This window comes from Ranitomeya variabilis, chromosome 1, assembly GCF_051348905.1.
Source record: "Ranitomeya variabilis isolate aRanVar5 chromosome 1, aRanVar5.hap1, whole genome shotgun sequence".
Lineage (NCBI taxonomy): Eukaryota > Metazoa > Chordata > Amphibia > Anura > Dendrobatidae > Ranitomeya > Ranitomeya variabilis.
Window position 1 is genome coordinate 214,753,282 of NC_135232.1, and position 17,270 is coordinate 214,770,551.

The 17,270-nt window shown below is 42.0% G+C and overlaps 1 protein-coding gene across 4 annotated transcripts in view; it reads right to left on the minus strand.

Moving 5' to 3' along the window:
- RPH3A (rabphilin 3A) overlaps positions 1 to 17,270 on the minus strand; it is a 450,823-nt gene that overhangs the window by 59,597 nt on the left and 373,956 nt on the right. For all 4 annotated transcript variants that reach the window (XM_077292456.1, XM_077292446.1, XM_077292453.1 and 1 more), the window contains one exon: positions 2,715 to 2,789. In XM_077292456.1, coding sequence (XP_077148571.1) covers positions 2,715 to 2,789 — 75 coding nt within the window. The remainder of the gene's footprint in view (positions 1 to 2,714; positions 2,790 to 17,270) is intronic.

Consider the following 17,270-nt stretch of genomic DNA (forward strand, 5'->3'; position numbering starts at 1 on the left):
TAAATAAAAACATCCCAACCCTCTTTTACCCATTTATTCAACAAAAATAAAAAAGCAAATTTATACTCACCCTTCTGCTAATAATCCATTAATGGCCTTGAACCACGATGATATGGATTGTTTGGTGAGCAGTCACATCGGTGATGCAGAGCGTGAGAACTGTGACCGGCGGTGATGTCATTAAGGTTACCACCGGTAACTTCAGACACATTCTCATGCTCAGCGTCTACCAGCTGGCATGGTGAAAGGTTGCATCACGGATCGTCATGGGACATGGGCTTAATGGATTATCCGTGGAAAGGTGAGTAACTTTGCTTTTTTACTTTTGTTGAATAAATGGGTAAAAGAGGGGAAGGGAGTTTTTATTTCAATTAAAAGACTTTACTTTGTGTGTGTCTTTATTAAATTTGACTATGGGGTTAGTAATAGAAGTGTGTTATAGTTTCTTCTCCATTACTATCCCCTGGGCTGGATGTCAGCGGCCATAAAACAGCTGACATCAACTCCACAACTATTTTCAAGTGGTAAGAGCGGAGCCTAAGCACCATAGTGGGCGCATCTAATAGATTAATAGATGCTCTTTCTCTGGGGCAGCTGCGGGCTGCTATTTTTAGGCTGTCCCTTTCCCAGTCGGAGAATACCAGCCCCCAGCTGTTTGTTTTATCTTGGCTGCTTATGAAAAATTAGAGGTACCCAATGCCATTCTTTCTTTTCAATTATTAATTTAAAGAATAAAAAGAACAGCATGGGACCCACAGCTGCCTCGTTTGTCTGTGCTTGTTATCAAAATCAGACAATACCCCACTTTTTTTTTTTTTTTACACAGTTTGTGCTAACCAACTACAGTCATGCCAATATTTGACATGGATGTACTTGAGCTGAAAGTGCCCACATAGTAAAGTCTGTTGATTGACAGCCTTTCAACAAGCTTTGTGCTGCCAAACCCAAACAGTAACACAGACTTCCGGGAAAGTCCATGTTCAGGGTTCATGCACAGACACTAAGTGCCCAGTACAGACCACATACTTAACCATTCGGGTTTGCCAATCTCTACTGCTGACAGTGATTCTCTATGCCCACAGAACAATCTATTACTGATCATTCTGTGCATATAGGAAGTGCCATCACTCTGTTTAAACAGGATATCAAATGACTGTAGAGCAGCAAACATTTAGCCAATCAAGGCATGAGTCATTAAGTAAAAACACCCTCTTAAATTTACTGACTGATCTCAAGTTTATAGCACGTCAATGCCATAAGGGTTAATCAATGTAAAATGTACTTAAAGTTCCATATTAATCTAATCTAGTGACGGGCAAACCCGTGAAATTTTCAGTTTCGGACAAACTTCTAAAAAACAGTTTGGTTCAGGTACCAGAATGGTACCCGAATCCGGACCAATTCATATGAATGAGGGGTGCGAACATCTATTTGTACACACTGTCATCTGCTTGACAGTGCAGAAAACACGGGCTCTGGTCAGAGGTAAGATCATTACCTCCGGTCACAGAGCTGCGGTTCCCACGCTATCAGACGACAGAGTGAGCCAGCAGCTGTGACCAGTGGTAAAAAGGTTACTGCCAGTCACAGGCATCAGCTGATGAGAGAGTACTGCTCTCATCAGCCTATGCCTGCTGTTGCTGACAAAAGTGAGAGCAGGTGCTGCTGAGGGGAGTATTGACTAGCTGGTGCCTGTGCTATAATTACATACCATAAATAAATTTAAAAAAATGAAGTGGGGTCTATTTTTGAATTTCTATTTGCCAAATCCGAACAGTTACAAGCACTTCCTTCAGAAGTTTGTGTTCGGAGTTCATGCACGAACACTAGGTATTTGGTACGGACCTAAAACTTAACTGTTCGGGTTTGCGCATCTCTACATGCAACTTTAATATGTTCACCCCTATAACTTCAACAGACATTTTTAAAAGAATGAAGTTTACTAATAGTATTTTTTTGTCCTCCTACATATGCACAATTCTCTCAATCTCATAAAAAAACATGAATACCAGACATTTTTCAGAGTGTGTTTTTTAAAGTGTTGTTCATGTTGATTTTGTAAAAAAAAAACAATCCCCTGAATGCTGTATATGTAAACAAATTAAAAAAAAAAAAAAACTTTCACTAAAATCACTAAAGAATACTGCAAGAAAAATTGATGCAAAAAGCAGTGTGTTCAGTTTGCATACTTTAGATAACATTTTCTAAAATATTAAGATAGTATATTTACCAACTTTTGGTCTCAATTCTCAACATTTGTAGACTACGATACAGGCAATCCTCTGGTAGCAAAATATACAGAATTAGCAGCACAAAAAAAAAGCTTTCTTCTTTTCGTAAAATTGTCCATTTTTAGCCTTTATGTGTGCATATTTCGCATGAACTAAAGAATTTTGAATATACTTAAAAACCAATTTGCCATTCTTACACGGCACAAGGGAAGACCTCCAGTAAAGTGTTGCACTTAGCAGTGGCTATCTATTGGATAATTAAGACATGTTTTGCTACATACACGTGACCTAATAAAATCAAACAAAAAGAATACAGTATCAATGATTTTGTATATTAACATTTTTTCACCTTAAACGTTATGCATGTATACAAATAATGTCTAAGGTAAAAAACTACTGCTATTATCCAAAATATCTTGATTTGTTATCAATGGTCAAATGGAGTCAACTTTCATTTTTGTTCAGTGACATTCGTCCTTTTACCTTGCTGGCCCCCGGCAGAAGATGCAGCTTCACATATGGGTCAGCTAAACCATTTGAGTCCATTGGTTTTAGTCCCTTAAATAAAACACATTAAAACAGTATTAAAAACTTGCACACATGTCCATCCCTTTTTCATGCCATCAGAAGTATTCTATGATAAGAGCTCCCCTTCTGGATGCAACTAACTAGTAACGAGAACACAGGAGGTTTTGTTTATTTTTCACCACAAATCGAAATCTTTCTATCTACAATATCATGTGAGAGCAATTTTTGGGGGTGCGTAATCATACGATTTATTTGCAGATGAGTGGTATGGAAAAAGATCCAACAATTGCACAACTTATTTTTGCATTTTATTTTTATGCATTCTTAGTGAAGTGTCTGCCAATATAATAAAAGCATATTCTGTGAGTCGTCATATTCTGAGACACAACTTTTTAATTTTTCCTTTCTTATCGCTGGAGCTGTCTGATGACTTGTTCCTTACTGGATGAGTTGTAATATTCTGTGGTTGCAATTGTGCAGATAGAACATATTGATTAGCTTTTATTCTTTTGTATAAGAAAAGTGATGACGTAAAGAAAAATGGTTTTTACAATGTTCACCATGTAGCACTAATGGATCTTATACCAAATAATCGCAACGATAAAAAAGCCAGGCCGTCAACAGAATCCAACTATTATTTGGAAAACAACTATTGTGTGAGAAACAGTTTTAAAGGTAGCAATGCTGTCCTCAGTGGGCTAATCTCTCACTACATGGATAGTATCAGTGAATATATGTAATTTCATGACCATTCCACTATTAAGCTTGTTAATTCATATCAGTCCTCCAGATACAGGGGCAGCAATATCAGTTCTCCAGTAAAGGCACTCATGGAAGGACCATATAATGGTAATGAAGCTTGTGCCTACTTGGATATTCCAATTATAAAAACACTGGTGAATGGCTAAACTATAAATATGTCTAATATACTTTCCTTTAAATTAAGTGCCTTTCTGGTCAACAGTTATTGAAATCACACTGGTGACGTTGCATAGAACAGTGTGGGAATCTGGTGACTCAGTAGTCAGCAACTTATTTTAAAGGGAATGTATCACAACATTTTGGTTGGTGCAACAAAACCATTTTCTGTTGGGAAAGATGCAGGCTCAGTTTCTCGACTTGCATCAAAGACATGTATGAAAACACTCGGAATGCCACTCCACTCTTGATACATTTACTGACACTGAGTGGAACCCTTGCTCGGGCACCCGTTTTACATTTTTTGAGTGCCTTATATGTACTATTATTGCATCAAAGACAGGGACCCGACATATGACGTAATATTACATCATATCTCTGGATCGGGTACAGTGCATTTTTAAAGGGAACCAGACAACTCATACAAACTGCTCAGCCCACGGACAGCAAGTATCAGATCCCGGCTACATGACTTCAGCCATATATGTTTAATTCTGAAATGCTGAGGTGTTTCAGAGAAGTATATATCTTAATATCAGCTGGGAACTGAGCAGCATAAGAAACTCGGACAGGTGGGTTTTCTCAGTGGCCTTTCCCTGCCCTCTGCCCCTGGAGTGACAGGTCACACTCTATACACTCATGAGTGGAAGGAGAAGCAGCCGGGCCCATATTTGTCTAATAAGCTTCCCATTGTGTCTCAAGTGGCTATTAATATATATAATCATATATATGTATATATATATATATATATATATATATATATATATATATATATATATATGTATGTATATATATATATATATATATATATATATATATATATATATATAATTTTTAATTTTTTTTAAGAAAGATAGAGATATAAAAAAAAAATATAAAATTTGTTAAAAGCACACGTAACATGAAAACCTAATTTAGACAATAGGTAATTTCCTGATGACAGAGTCCCTTTAACTGAAAGTTGGGCTATTTTATTTACCTGGACAAACCTTTTAGGCCACATTGACAAGTTCAATATTTGGGGAGTTTATTACCTCAGTATCTGTAAGCCAAAACCAGGAGTGGAACGATCAGAGGAAGAGTATAATAGAAACACGTCACCACTTCTGTTTTTATCACCCACTCCTGGTTTTGGCTTACAGATACTGATGTTAAATACTGATCAAATACTAAACGTGTGAGCATGATCTTGAAGTGATTACAAAATCTCTTGAAGCAAACCCAACATGATTTTGTAATGTTACTCCATTTTTGTGATTGCTGTACTCCAATGTGAATGGGAAGTGCACCAAGGCTTTAAAGCGGTAGTAGTTGTGCTGCCTGGGCAACAGAAAACACTACAAATAACTAAACTAAACTAAAAAGTTGAGAAATTAAGGGAATACAATGTTAAAACCTGTTCAATTTTCTAAGTATCTTTAAAGCTTCACTTAAACACTAGCATCTCAGCCAACACCCATATCTCAGTAGTACCACACTGCAAAGTATTCAGGGGAAAATCAATGCAGTTAGCTTTTCCTATTTGTTTTATTTTGCTTCCTAACTGTACATTCCGTTTAAGATTCCACCTTCAAGTATTAAATAAATGCAAGTTAATGTGTTAAATTTGGAGAACAGAATTAATTTTGTAGGTAATACTTGCAGACATTCTTAGCATACATCACAGTATAACATTGTGTCAATGATGGGTGTTCTGAATACCCAGAGTCAGTTGTGTGAAATTGATACTATGCCAAATTAAGGTCTCTAATTTAATCTTAACAGCATACTAAAAATATAATGTGAGAAGTAGAAACATTTTAATTACTTTAGTGTGATTACAAGACAGATTGTTATATTCTAACAGTACACTGTGAAATAGTGTTACAAATAGATACAGAATAAACATATTATAATTAAGTGCACTGAGAAAAATTTTGCAAGAAAAAGTTGTAGCGCCCCCACTGCCGCAGGGCCGAGGGGTACCCGGTACCGGGCCTCTGAGTCTCTGCTCTGGGGTTGTCACGGTGGCTAGACCCGGTCCGTGACCCTGCTGAGGGGCGTACAGTAATAGATGTGGATGGTGGTGGTGGTGCGATGCAGTAAATAACGAGGACACCAGGTTGCAGTCTCTTTACCTCTTTACTGAAGGCTTCTGGGTCCTCAGTCCGGAATATGGTTAGCCGGGCTGCGCAAGTCCGGCCGGTCCGATGGCACCTCCAGAGTTCCCTTTGCAGGTGGAAATCTGTGCCTTCCTTCTAGCGCTGTGTGTTGTGGTCCTCCCCTGCTGAGCTTACGGGACAGTCCCCACAACTGTTGTGTCTGTTTCTCGTGTTCCCTCACAACTCGATTAGATGATCTTCTGCTAATCTTCCGTCCCTCCCAGGTGTTATGGTTGGTACGCACCCATATGACGGGTAGGCTCGGAACTCTTCCGGGACCCTAGAGTCGCCCCTTTCCACAGGTCGCCCCCTATGTCTGCGTAGGTGATTTAAGTGAGACAGCCCGCCTGTGACTGACTGTCCTGCCGTTGGTTCGAAGTATGGCTTAGAGCCCTGTACCTCCTCGGCGTTCCGGCCGCCGGTTGTTTACGCCTCAGTAGGATGTTGCCTCGATCTTACAGCACGACTCCTACTGGTATTCTTCTTCTTGCTTTGATCTCGTTTCTCACTCAGCACAATAAATCTCGCTTCTTGTCCTTTCTTAGGGCACCGCCGCTATGAAGTGCAGGCGCGGTCCCGTAGCTTTCTCTCTGTTTGCCAGGCCTCTGTCAGGATCCCACCCCTGACAGGGACCCTACCGATTCTTTCCCCTGCAACACCCTCTGCCACAAGGTGTTGCCTGGTTCCAACCCAGTCAGCGTTCTCTCTAACTTCCTGCCTGACCCCCAGTGTTACCAGTATGTGAGGAGTGGCCTAATGAATAGTACCCTTAGCTCCCCCTGGAGGCCCGACTGTGAAATGTATTGGTGTATGTGATACCTGGTCAGATGAACTCCTTCAGTGCCATCAGACGTACCATAGCCCCCCTTAGCGGCGGAGCCACAGTACTGCAACGACCAGGACTCTGGGGCGCTGCACTGAACATACTAAAGATGATGGTATAGTGTAATAATAATATTAGCCTTTTTAAGTCAATGGCCACATGTAAAGTTTTGTATTATAAGCAATTAGAATATTTTACTTACAGTATGTCTGAATTCAAGCAGATTATGGGCCGCTCAAATCAAATGAACCATTAGGGCTTTGCTTTACTTTTCTACAGCAGAAGCTGCTTAACCTATTTACCACCGAGGGTGGATTGCATGTTAATGACTGGGCCAATATTTACAATTCTGACCACTGTCCCTTTATGAGGTAAGAACGTTGGAATGCTTCAATGGATCTCGACGATTCTGAGACAGTTTTCTCGTGACATATTGTACTTCATAATAGTGGTAAAATTTTGTTGATATGACTTGGGCTTATTTGTGAAAAAAAAACGGAAATTTGGAGAAAATTTTTAAATTTTTAAATTTTCCAACTTTGAATTTTCATGCCCTTAAATCACAGAGATACAGTGGGTACGGAAAGTATTCATACCCCTTCACATTTTTCACTCTTTGTTTCATTGCAGCCATTTGGTAAATTCAAAAAAGTTCATTTTTTTCTCATTAATGTACACTCTGCACCCCATCTTTACCGAGAAAAACAGAAATGTAGTAATTTTTGCAAACTTTTTAAAAAAGAAAAACTGAAATATCACATGGTCATAAGTAGTCATACCCTTTGCTCAGGATTGAGTAGAGGAACCCTTTTGAGCTAGTACAGCCATGAGTCTTCTTGGAAATGATGCAACAAGTTTTTCACACCTAGATTTGGGGATCCTCTGCCATTCTTCCTTGCAGATCCTCTCCAGTTCCATCAGGTTGGATGATGAACGTTGGTGGACAGCCATTTTCAGGTCTCTCCAGAGATGCTCAATTGGGTTTAGGTCAAGGCTTTTGCTGGGCCAGTCAAGAATGGTTACAGAGTTGTTCTGAAGCCACTCCTTTGTAATTTTAGCTTTGTTTTTAGGGTCATTGTCTTGTTGGAAGGTGAACCTTCACCAAGTCTGAGGTCCAGAGCACTCTGGAAAAGGTTTTCATTCAGGATCTCTCTGTACTAGACCGCATTCATGTTTCCTTCAATGACAACCAGTCGTCTTGTCCCTGCAGCTGAAAAACACCCCCATACCATGATGCTGCCACTGTAAGGAGGAAGACCAGGCCACGGGTGGGTAACTGTACTGAGCGGGTCTGGAACTGTTGGGGCTGCCTCCCTTGTTGCCTGGGGGAAAGAATGAGGAGCTGGACCGACCTCATGACCCGGGTAGGAGGTGCAGCTTAAAAAGCAAAGCGCGTGCAGCCGGGGGCAGTTTGGTGAGAATCAGCAGCAACGCACAGCTGGGTGAGCAGCGTGCTGCATCCTCTGAGCACTGATGCTGCATCGGGCTGTGTTGTTTGGTTCCCGCCGCCTCCAGTGGGACTGCTGCAGAGAGAAGTGCGGTGCGCTCAGTAGCTGCCAGAGACAGAAATGCCATGCGCTCAGTGACTGAGTACCGCATACGTGCAGAGGAGGAAAGGCCAAGTATCGGACAGACTTTTGCAGCCTAACCTGCCACTCGCTTCCCGCCCGTTTACGAATGATGATGAGAGTGCCGCGGCCTTGTTTGTTTCAGACGCATTTGCTTATGGACTAGGGACTCAGCAGAAGGTACTGGAGACCGACTGCTGACACGAGAAGACGGATCATCACTTAAAGGAGTCCATCTGAGGACATCACCCGGCCACTGCCGGTTCTACAACTCCCCTGCGGGATCATCTGCTGCAGAGGACAATACAGGACATGTTTTTTCATTGGACTGCTATTGTTTTACAGTTGCTACCCCTATTATCCTTCCTTTAACCATTAACCTCCCTGCGAGGAGTGTATACTTTGTTTTATTAAATTGTTACAACTTGTTAACCCTTGCTCTGCCTCCTGTTTGTCACTGTATCCCACAACTTGCTTACACCACCACTATGTTTTACTGTTGGGATTATATTGGGCAGGTGATAAACAGTGCCTGGTTTTCTCCACACATACCGCTTAGAATTATCACCAAAAAGGTCTATCTTCATATCTCATCAGACCAGAGAATCTTATTTCTCACAGTCTGGGAGTCCTTCATGTCTTTTTAGCAAATTCTATGCGGGCTTTCATATGTCTTGCACCGAGGAGAGGCTTCCATCTGGCCACTCTGCCATAAAGGCCCGACTAGTGGAGGGCTGCAGTGGTAGTAGACTTTGTAGAACTTTCTCCCATCTCCCTACTGCATCTCTGGAGCTCAGCCACAGTAATCTTTGGAGTTCTTCTTTACTTCTCTCACCAGGCTCTTCTCCCATGATTGTTCAGTTTGGCTGGACGGCCAGGTCTAGGAAGACTTCTGGTGATCCAAATTTCTTCCATTTAAGGATTATGGAGGCCACTGTGCTCTTAGGAACCTTGAGTACTGCAGAAATTCTGTTGTAACCTTGGCCAGATCTGTGCCTTGCCACAATTCTGTATCTGAGCTCTTTGACCAGTTCCTTTGCCTTTCCAAATCAAGTCCTATCAGTTTACTTAAACACAGCTGGACACCAATGAAGGAGCAGAACCATCTCAAGGAGGATCACAAGGTAATGGACAGCATGTGACTTAAAAATGAGTGTCTGAGCAAAGAGCCTGAATACTTATGACCATATGATATTTCAGTTTTTCTTTTTTATTAAAGATCAGAAGGGAAGGAACACCGTTTGACTTTTTCAACGCAAAATTGTCTGGAATTGAGATCGGACACCATGTCGCATTTGGAGAACCCCTGATGTGCCTAAAAAGTGGAAACACCACACAAGTGACACCATTTTGGAAATCAGACCCGCCAAGGAATATATCTAGATGTGTGATGAGCACTTTGAACGCTGATACCCCATATGTAGGGGGATACTACTTTTGAGGCACAGTGCAAAGCTCAGAAGGGAAGAGCTGCCATATTGACGTTCAGATTTTGCTGGAATGGTTTGAGGGTGCTATGTCACATTTGCAAAGCCCCTGAGGTGTCAGAAAAATAGAGACCCCTTATATGTGAACTAATTTTACAAACTATACTCCCCAATGAATTCATCCAGGGGTGCAGTGATCATATTGACACCACATGTGCCTCAGAGAATTTTATACCAATGAGCGGTGAAGAAAGATTTTTTTTTTTTACAAGTTTTTAATTTTTCTAAGGGCTAAGAGGAACATGTTTTCCTGCATGCGCCAATACCCTACATGTAATCAAGAAATATTTTTTAGCACAGTGCAAAGCTCAGAAGGCAAGGAGCACCAGATTTTACTGTTATGGTTTGCAGGTGCCATGACCCACTAGGAGAGCCCACGAGGTGCCAGAACAGCAGAACCCCCCATAAGTGACCCCATTTTATGAACTACACCTCTCAATTAATTCATCTAGGGGTGCAGTGATCATATTGATACCATGGGTGTGTCAAAGAATTTTATACCATTGGGCAGTGAAGACAAAATAACTACACTTTTACCACCAAAATTTTGTATTAGACAAAGATTTTACATTTTCACACAAGAAGTGCGTAAAAATGGCACCTAAATTTGTCCAACAATTTCTACTGAAAGTGGCAATACCCTATATGTGGCTGTACAGTACTACTTAGCCATATGCAGAGACTATGAAGGAATGGAGCGCTATTTGCCTATTCAGGTGAATGGGTCTGTGCATATGTCAGTGTGTTTCCACGGACCGTGTGTCCATGGACAAAACAAGCTGAAATGTCCGTTTTTAATTTCAGCATGGGCCACAAAACGTCCCGCATATGTGCACATGCATAACACACATGGAGGTCATCCGTGTGTTACGCATCGGCACTGGGTTAGAAGCATTACAGTAAGCGCTGTTCACCGGCGCCAGGTGCTGAACACGGCTCTCATCATTCTCTCATGCTATGCTGGCAATTGGCAAAAGCAGAGGAGAATGATGAGACTTACATTTAAGTGAAAAAAGACCGCAGGCGGCGGCTGATGGGACTATTACTCCCATCAGCCTACCCCTGCTAATAACAGTGACAGCAGGAGCAGGGTCTCAGATCCAAAGGCAGAGGGGCTGTCAATCCTCTGCTGGCTTCCGGAATGCTGCGATAGTGTTCGTTCACAGCATTCCCAGGGGTTAAAGTGCAGGGAGCAGTCTGTGATCGCTCCTGACACCTAGTTCTGGGTGTCAGCTGTCAGAATCAGCTGACACCCGGCAGCGATCGCCCACACATCCCCCGTGTGCGCGGGCGATCATGATGACGTAATGATTCATCCCTGGTCAAATAGGCCAAGGTCACATAGACAGATCATTATGTCCATTGTCAGAAAAGCATTACAGCTAATCTGTAAATAGGATTTCAGAAGCCCCCAACACCCTCCCCCACAAGAAAGAACAAAAAAAAGAAAAACATACACACATTTTATATTTACTCATACAGCTCTTTCTAGGACAAGTTCAGCAATACCATTACATAGCAAGTCCGTTCCAGAGTTGCTGAGAAATCAGCATTTGCATTTAGATGCAAATGAGGCTGAAAAGCTACAGTAGATCTGTCACTCCAGCTCTATTCTTTGCTCAACTTTGACTCCTACTGCTGCTTCATTGACAATCTCTTTGCTCTATGACTTCAGGAAGAAGAGTCGTCAATCAAGCAAGTGGAGGCAGCTCTGGGCAGGGAATAGAACTGAAATGACAGAGGCTTCAAATCTACAGTACAATGGTGGCTGAAAGGGTTGGCAACCTCAACAAAATATTTCGCTGCACACCTTTTGGAACAAACAACTGAAATCAATCCTTTTCTATAACCATTAACAAGCTTCTTACAATTCTCAACTAAAATTTTGGCCAAATCTTGTTTTGCAAACTGCTCCAGGTCTCTCATATTTGAAGGGCATCTTCTCCCACCAGCAGTTTTCAGATCTCTCCACAAGTATTTAATGGTATTTAGATCCAGACTCGTTGCTGGCCACTTCAGAACTCTACAGCACTTTGTTTGCATCCAATTCTGGGTGCTTCTAGAAATATGTTTGGGATCATTGTCCTGCTGGAAGACCCATGACCTAGGACGCAAACTCACCTTTCTCACACTGGGCACTACATTGCTACCCAAAAACTGTTGGTAATTTTCAGATTTTATGATGTCTTGCCAGTTAAGAAACCCAATGGCAGAGGTAGCAAAACCACACCAAAACATTTTTGAATCTCCATCATTTTTGACTGTAGGTACTGTACTCTATCACATTTTCAGAATTACGTTCTTTACCAAAAATCTCTATCTTGGTCTCATCTGTTCACAAGATGCTTTCCCAAAAGGATTTTGGCTGATTCATGTACATTTTGGTAAACTGCAGTCTAGCTTTTTTAGGTCTCTGTGTCAGCATTGAGGTCCTCCTGGGTCTTCGGCCATAGTGTTTCATTTTATTCAAATGTCAACTGATAGTTCATGCTGACACTGATGCACCTTGAGCCTGTATGCGAGCTTGAATTTCTTTGAAACTTGATTGGGGCTGCTTATCCACCATCTGAACTATCCTGCGCTGCAACCTTTCATCAATTTTTCTCTGCCTTCCACATTCAGGGGGATTAGCTACAGTGCCAGGGGTTGTAAACATCATGATTATGTTGCGCACCGTGGATCAACATCACTGGAGATGGACTTCTAACCTTTGAGATTGTTGATACTTTTCACCAATTTTGGTTCTCAAGTCCTCAAACAGTTTTCCTCTTTTTTTTCTGTTCTCCATGCTTAGCGTGGTACACCCAGGCACACAGTGCAAAGTGAGTCAGCTTCTCCCCTTTTTTATCTTGTTTCAGGTGTGATTTTCATATTGCCCAACCTGTTACTTGCCACAGGCGAGCCTCAATGAGGATCACATACTTGAAACAAAGTTGTTTATCCACAATTTTGGAAAGGTGCCAACAATTTTGTCTGACCTATTTTTGGGGTTTAGTGTGAAATTATGTCCAATTTCCCTTTTTTCAGTTTTTTTGTGTTGATCCAATATATGAAAAGGATATTAACATGTGTATAGCAAATCATGTGTAATTGCAATAATTTTCTGGAAGAAATACTTAATTTTCTGGAACAATTTCAAGGGTGCCAATACTTTCAGCCAGGACTAGTGTTGAGCGATACCTTCCGATACTCAAAGGTATCGGTATCGGATGGAATCGGCCAATATACAAAAAATATCGGATATCGCCGATACCGATACCCGATACCAATGCAAGTCAATGGGACACAAGTATCGGAAGCTATCCTGGATGGTTCCCAGGGTCTGAAGGAGAGGAAATTCTCCTTCAGGCCCTGGGATCCATATTCATGTAAAAAATAAAGAAGTAAAATAAAAAATATGGATACACTCACCCCTCCGGCGGCCCCTGGACCTTAGCGATGTAACCGGCAGCCTCCGTTCCTAAGAATGAGGAGTGAAGGACCTTCGATGACGTCGCGGCTTGTGATTGGTCACGTGACCGCTTATGTGACCGCTCACGCGACCAATCACAAGCCGCGACGTCATCGCAGGTCCTAAACTCACTGCATTCTTAGGAACGGAGGCTGCCGGTTACATCGCTAAGGTCCAGGGGCCGCCGGAGGGGTGAGTATATCCATATTTTTTATTTTAATTCTTTATTTTTTACATGAATATGGATCCCAGGGCCTGATGGAGAATCTCCTCTCCTCCAGACCCTGGGAACCATACACTGGGAACTTCCAATTCCGATTTCCGATATCACAAAAATATCGGAACTCGGTATCAGAATTCCGATACAGCAAATATTGGCCGATACCCAGTACTTGCGGTATAGAAATGCTCAACACGAGCCAGGACTAAAGCTCTTCAGCTTTATTTCCATATCAATTCAAATGCTGATTTCTCACTAATAGATGGATGGACTGGTATGTAAAAGTATTGCTGGACTTGTCAGTGAAATCTCTAACTGTGAATAGTTTGGGAGGTGAAATCCAGCTGATTCCCTTTAATATGGCAATTCATCTGTATGATTCATATATGAGTTTTCAGTTTGAACATAAGATGTTTGACTCCTTAAGTCAATTTAAAGCAATGCAAAAAAAACAGACCCCATGTTATTAAATATATATTACTATTAATAATGAAATGGCATAAACTGAAAACAGCAAACAGGAATAAAACTTAACTGTGTCCAAAAAAGAAATACCAATCTGGAACTATTGGCCACACTAATGTTCTTTTATAATATCAGTTTGTACATACCAACACAAAGTCGATTATATGATTGCACACTATGCTATGAATATCATTATATACATGACTTCACAATTTAATATAATGGTATAAAAAGGGTTTATAACAATGTAGGTGATAAAGCAGATACAGGTAATGTAATCGGAATACATATTGGTCAATGCCTTAAAATGGACCGATCAACTCCTTTGATTTCTCTTTGTGCCATTCCTCTTTTATTCCTCCTAAAATTTGTTGGTGCAACTTGTTGTATATTTTCATTTTTATGTTAAACCCTATAATTATATATCATGGGCATGGCCAAAGCAAAGGAGCTGGTCCCAATCCATCAGCAGCAGGTATCAGCTTTATTTTTCCACTCAGATTATAGCGACTCAATGGAGCCATAGCATATAGTTTATATTAATGCTGCCTCTACGGTTGAAAAGATTTCTTCTAACTATAGCTGGCGCTGCCTTTAGGGAAACATTTCCCTAGTGGCTACACACCCAATGCTGTATTAGTTACACCTAAATGGCTTTCCTGCATTGATTTATGTATCTTGCTGCGGAATTATAGCAGAGACATTCTGTAATGCCATCTACAAAGATCAAGGCTTCCTATATTCAGATTTGTTAACTTAGATAATAGAATTGATATATATATTTATTAGATGGTGGCCCGATTCTAACGCATCAGGTATTCTAGAATATGCATGTCCACGTAGTATATTGGCCAGCCATGTAGTATATTGCCCAGCCACGTAGTATATTGCCCAGCCACGTAGTATATAGCACAGCCCACGTAGTATATAGGACAGCCCACGTAGTATATAGCACAGCCCACGTAGTATATAGCACAGCCACGTAGTATATTGGCCAACCACGTAGTATATTGCCCAGTCACGTAGTATATTGCCCAGCCACATACTATATTGCCCAGCCACGTACTATATTGCCCAGCCACGTACTATATTGCCCAGCCATGTAGTATATTGCCCAGCCACGTAGTATATTGCCCAGCCACGTAGTATATTGCACAGAGCCACATAGTATACAGACTTAAAATAAAAAATAAACATATACTCACCTTCCGAAGGCCCGTTGAAGTCCTGGCCCTGTGTGCGGTGCACGCGGCAGCTTCCGGTCCCAGGGTTGGTATGAGCGCAGGACCTGTGATGACGTCTTGGTCACATGACCCTGACATCATGGCAGGTCTGTTATGACCCCAGTGGACAGGGTCTCAGAGGAACGTGTCAGTCTGCGAGATTCAAAAATCCAGCTCATAGGGCTGTGGTAACTGGGTTGACCAAATAGCTACTCCTAACGCCAACACTAGAAGTAGCCGGGGATCATGCCTACGGTGATCGCTAGATGACTCGAGCCAGCCGGAGAATCTAACTACCCCTAGGAGAAGAAAACAAAGACCTCTCTTGCCTCCAGAGAAAGGGACCCCAAAGCAAGATACAAGCCCCCCACAAATAATAACGGTGAGGTAAGAGGAAATGACAAACACAGAAATGAACCAGGTTCAGCAAAGAGAGGCCAGCTTACTAATAGCAGAATATAGCAAGATAACTTATCTGGTCAACAAAAAACCCTATAAAAATCCACGCTGGAGATTCAAGAACCCCCGAACCGTCTAACGGTCCGGGGGGAGAACACCAGCCCCCTAGAGCTTCCAGCAAAGGTCAGGATACAGATTGGAACAAGCTGGACAAAAATACCAAACAAAACAAAAGCAAAAAGCAAGGAAGCAGACTTAGCTTGAAATACAGGATCCAGGATCATAGGACAAGAGCACAACAGATTAGCTCTGATTTCAACGATGCCAGGCATTGAACTGAAGGTCCAGGGAGCTTATATAGCAACGCCCCTGAACTAACGGCCCAGGTGAGGATATAGGAAAAGACAGAAGCTCCAGAGTCAAATCACTAATGACCACTAGAGGGAGCAAAAAGCAAAATCACAACACAGGTCCTTCTCGCATACCATCCTTGGCACCGGAACCTGCCGCTTGCATGGAGCAGTCACCGGAGCGTCGCGAGGAGCTGGAAAGGTGGCGGAAGGTGAGTATATAATGATTTTTTATTTTTTTATTACTTTTAACATTAGATCTTTTTGCTAGTGATGCTGCATAGGCAGCATCAATAGTAAAAATTTGGTCACAAAGGGTTAATAGCAGCGTTAATGGAGTGTGTTACACCACGGCATAACGCGGTCCATTAGCGCTGCCATTAACCCTGTGTGAGCGCTGACTGGAGGGGATTATGGAGCGGGCACTGACTGCGGGGAGGAAGGAGCGGCCATTTTGGCGCCGGACTGTGCCCAACGCTGATTTGTCATGGCTGTTTTGCCGCAACCAATCAGCGAGTTGGATTTCCATGACAGATAGAGGCCGCGACCAATAAATATCCGTGACAGACAGACAGACAGAAGGACAGACAGACTGAAGTACCCCTTAGACAATTATATAGTAGACTAGATGGTAGCCCGATTCTAACGCATCGGGTATTCTAGAATATGTATGTAGTTTATTTATGAAGATTTTAGAATAATACATTGAATACACAGGATTCGGCCGGCTGCGTCCAATTAGCGAAGCGTGGTTCAAATCCCGCACCAATTCGCAGCCGGACTGCGCCTGTCGCTGATTGTTCGTGGCCGGCCATGTAGTATATAACAGCCCACATAGTAAATAGCACAGCCACGTAGTATATTGCACAGCCACATAGTATATAGCACAGCCACATAGTATATAGCACAGCCACATAGTATATAGCACAGCCACATAGTATATAGCACAGCCACATCGTATATAGCACAGCCACATCGTATATAGCACAGCCCACGGAGTATATAGCACAGCCCACGGAGTATATAGCACAGCCCACGGAGTGTATAACAGCCCACATAGTGTATAACAGCCCACATAGTGTATAACAGCCCACGTAGCATATAACACAGCTCACGTAGTATATAACAGCCCACGCACGCAGTATATAACACAGCCCACGTAGTGTATAACACAGCCCACATAATGTATAACACAGGCCATGTAGTGTATAACACAGGCCATGTAGTATATTGCAAAGGCCACATAGTATATTGCACAGCCCACATAGCACATTGCACAGTCCATGTAGTACATTGCACAGCCCATGTAGTATATTGCACAGCCCACGTAGTATATTGCACAGCCCACGTAGTACACTGCACAGGCCACGTAGTATATTGCACAGACCACGTAGTATGTTGCACAGCCCACATAGTATATTGCATAGCCCACGTAGTTCATTGCACAGCCCATGTAGAATATTGCC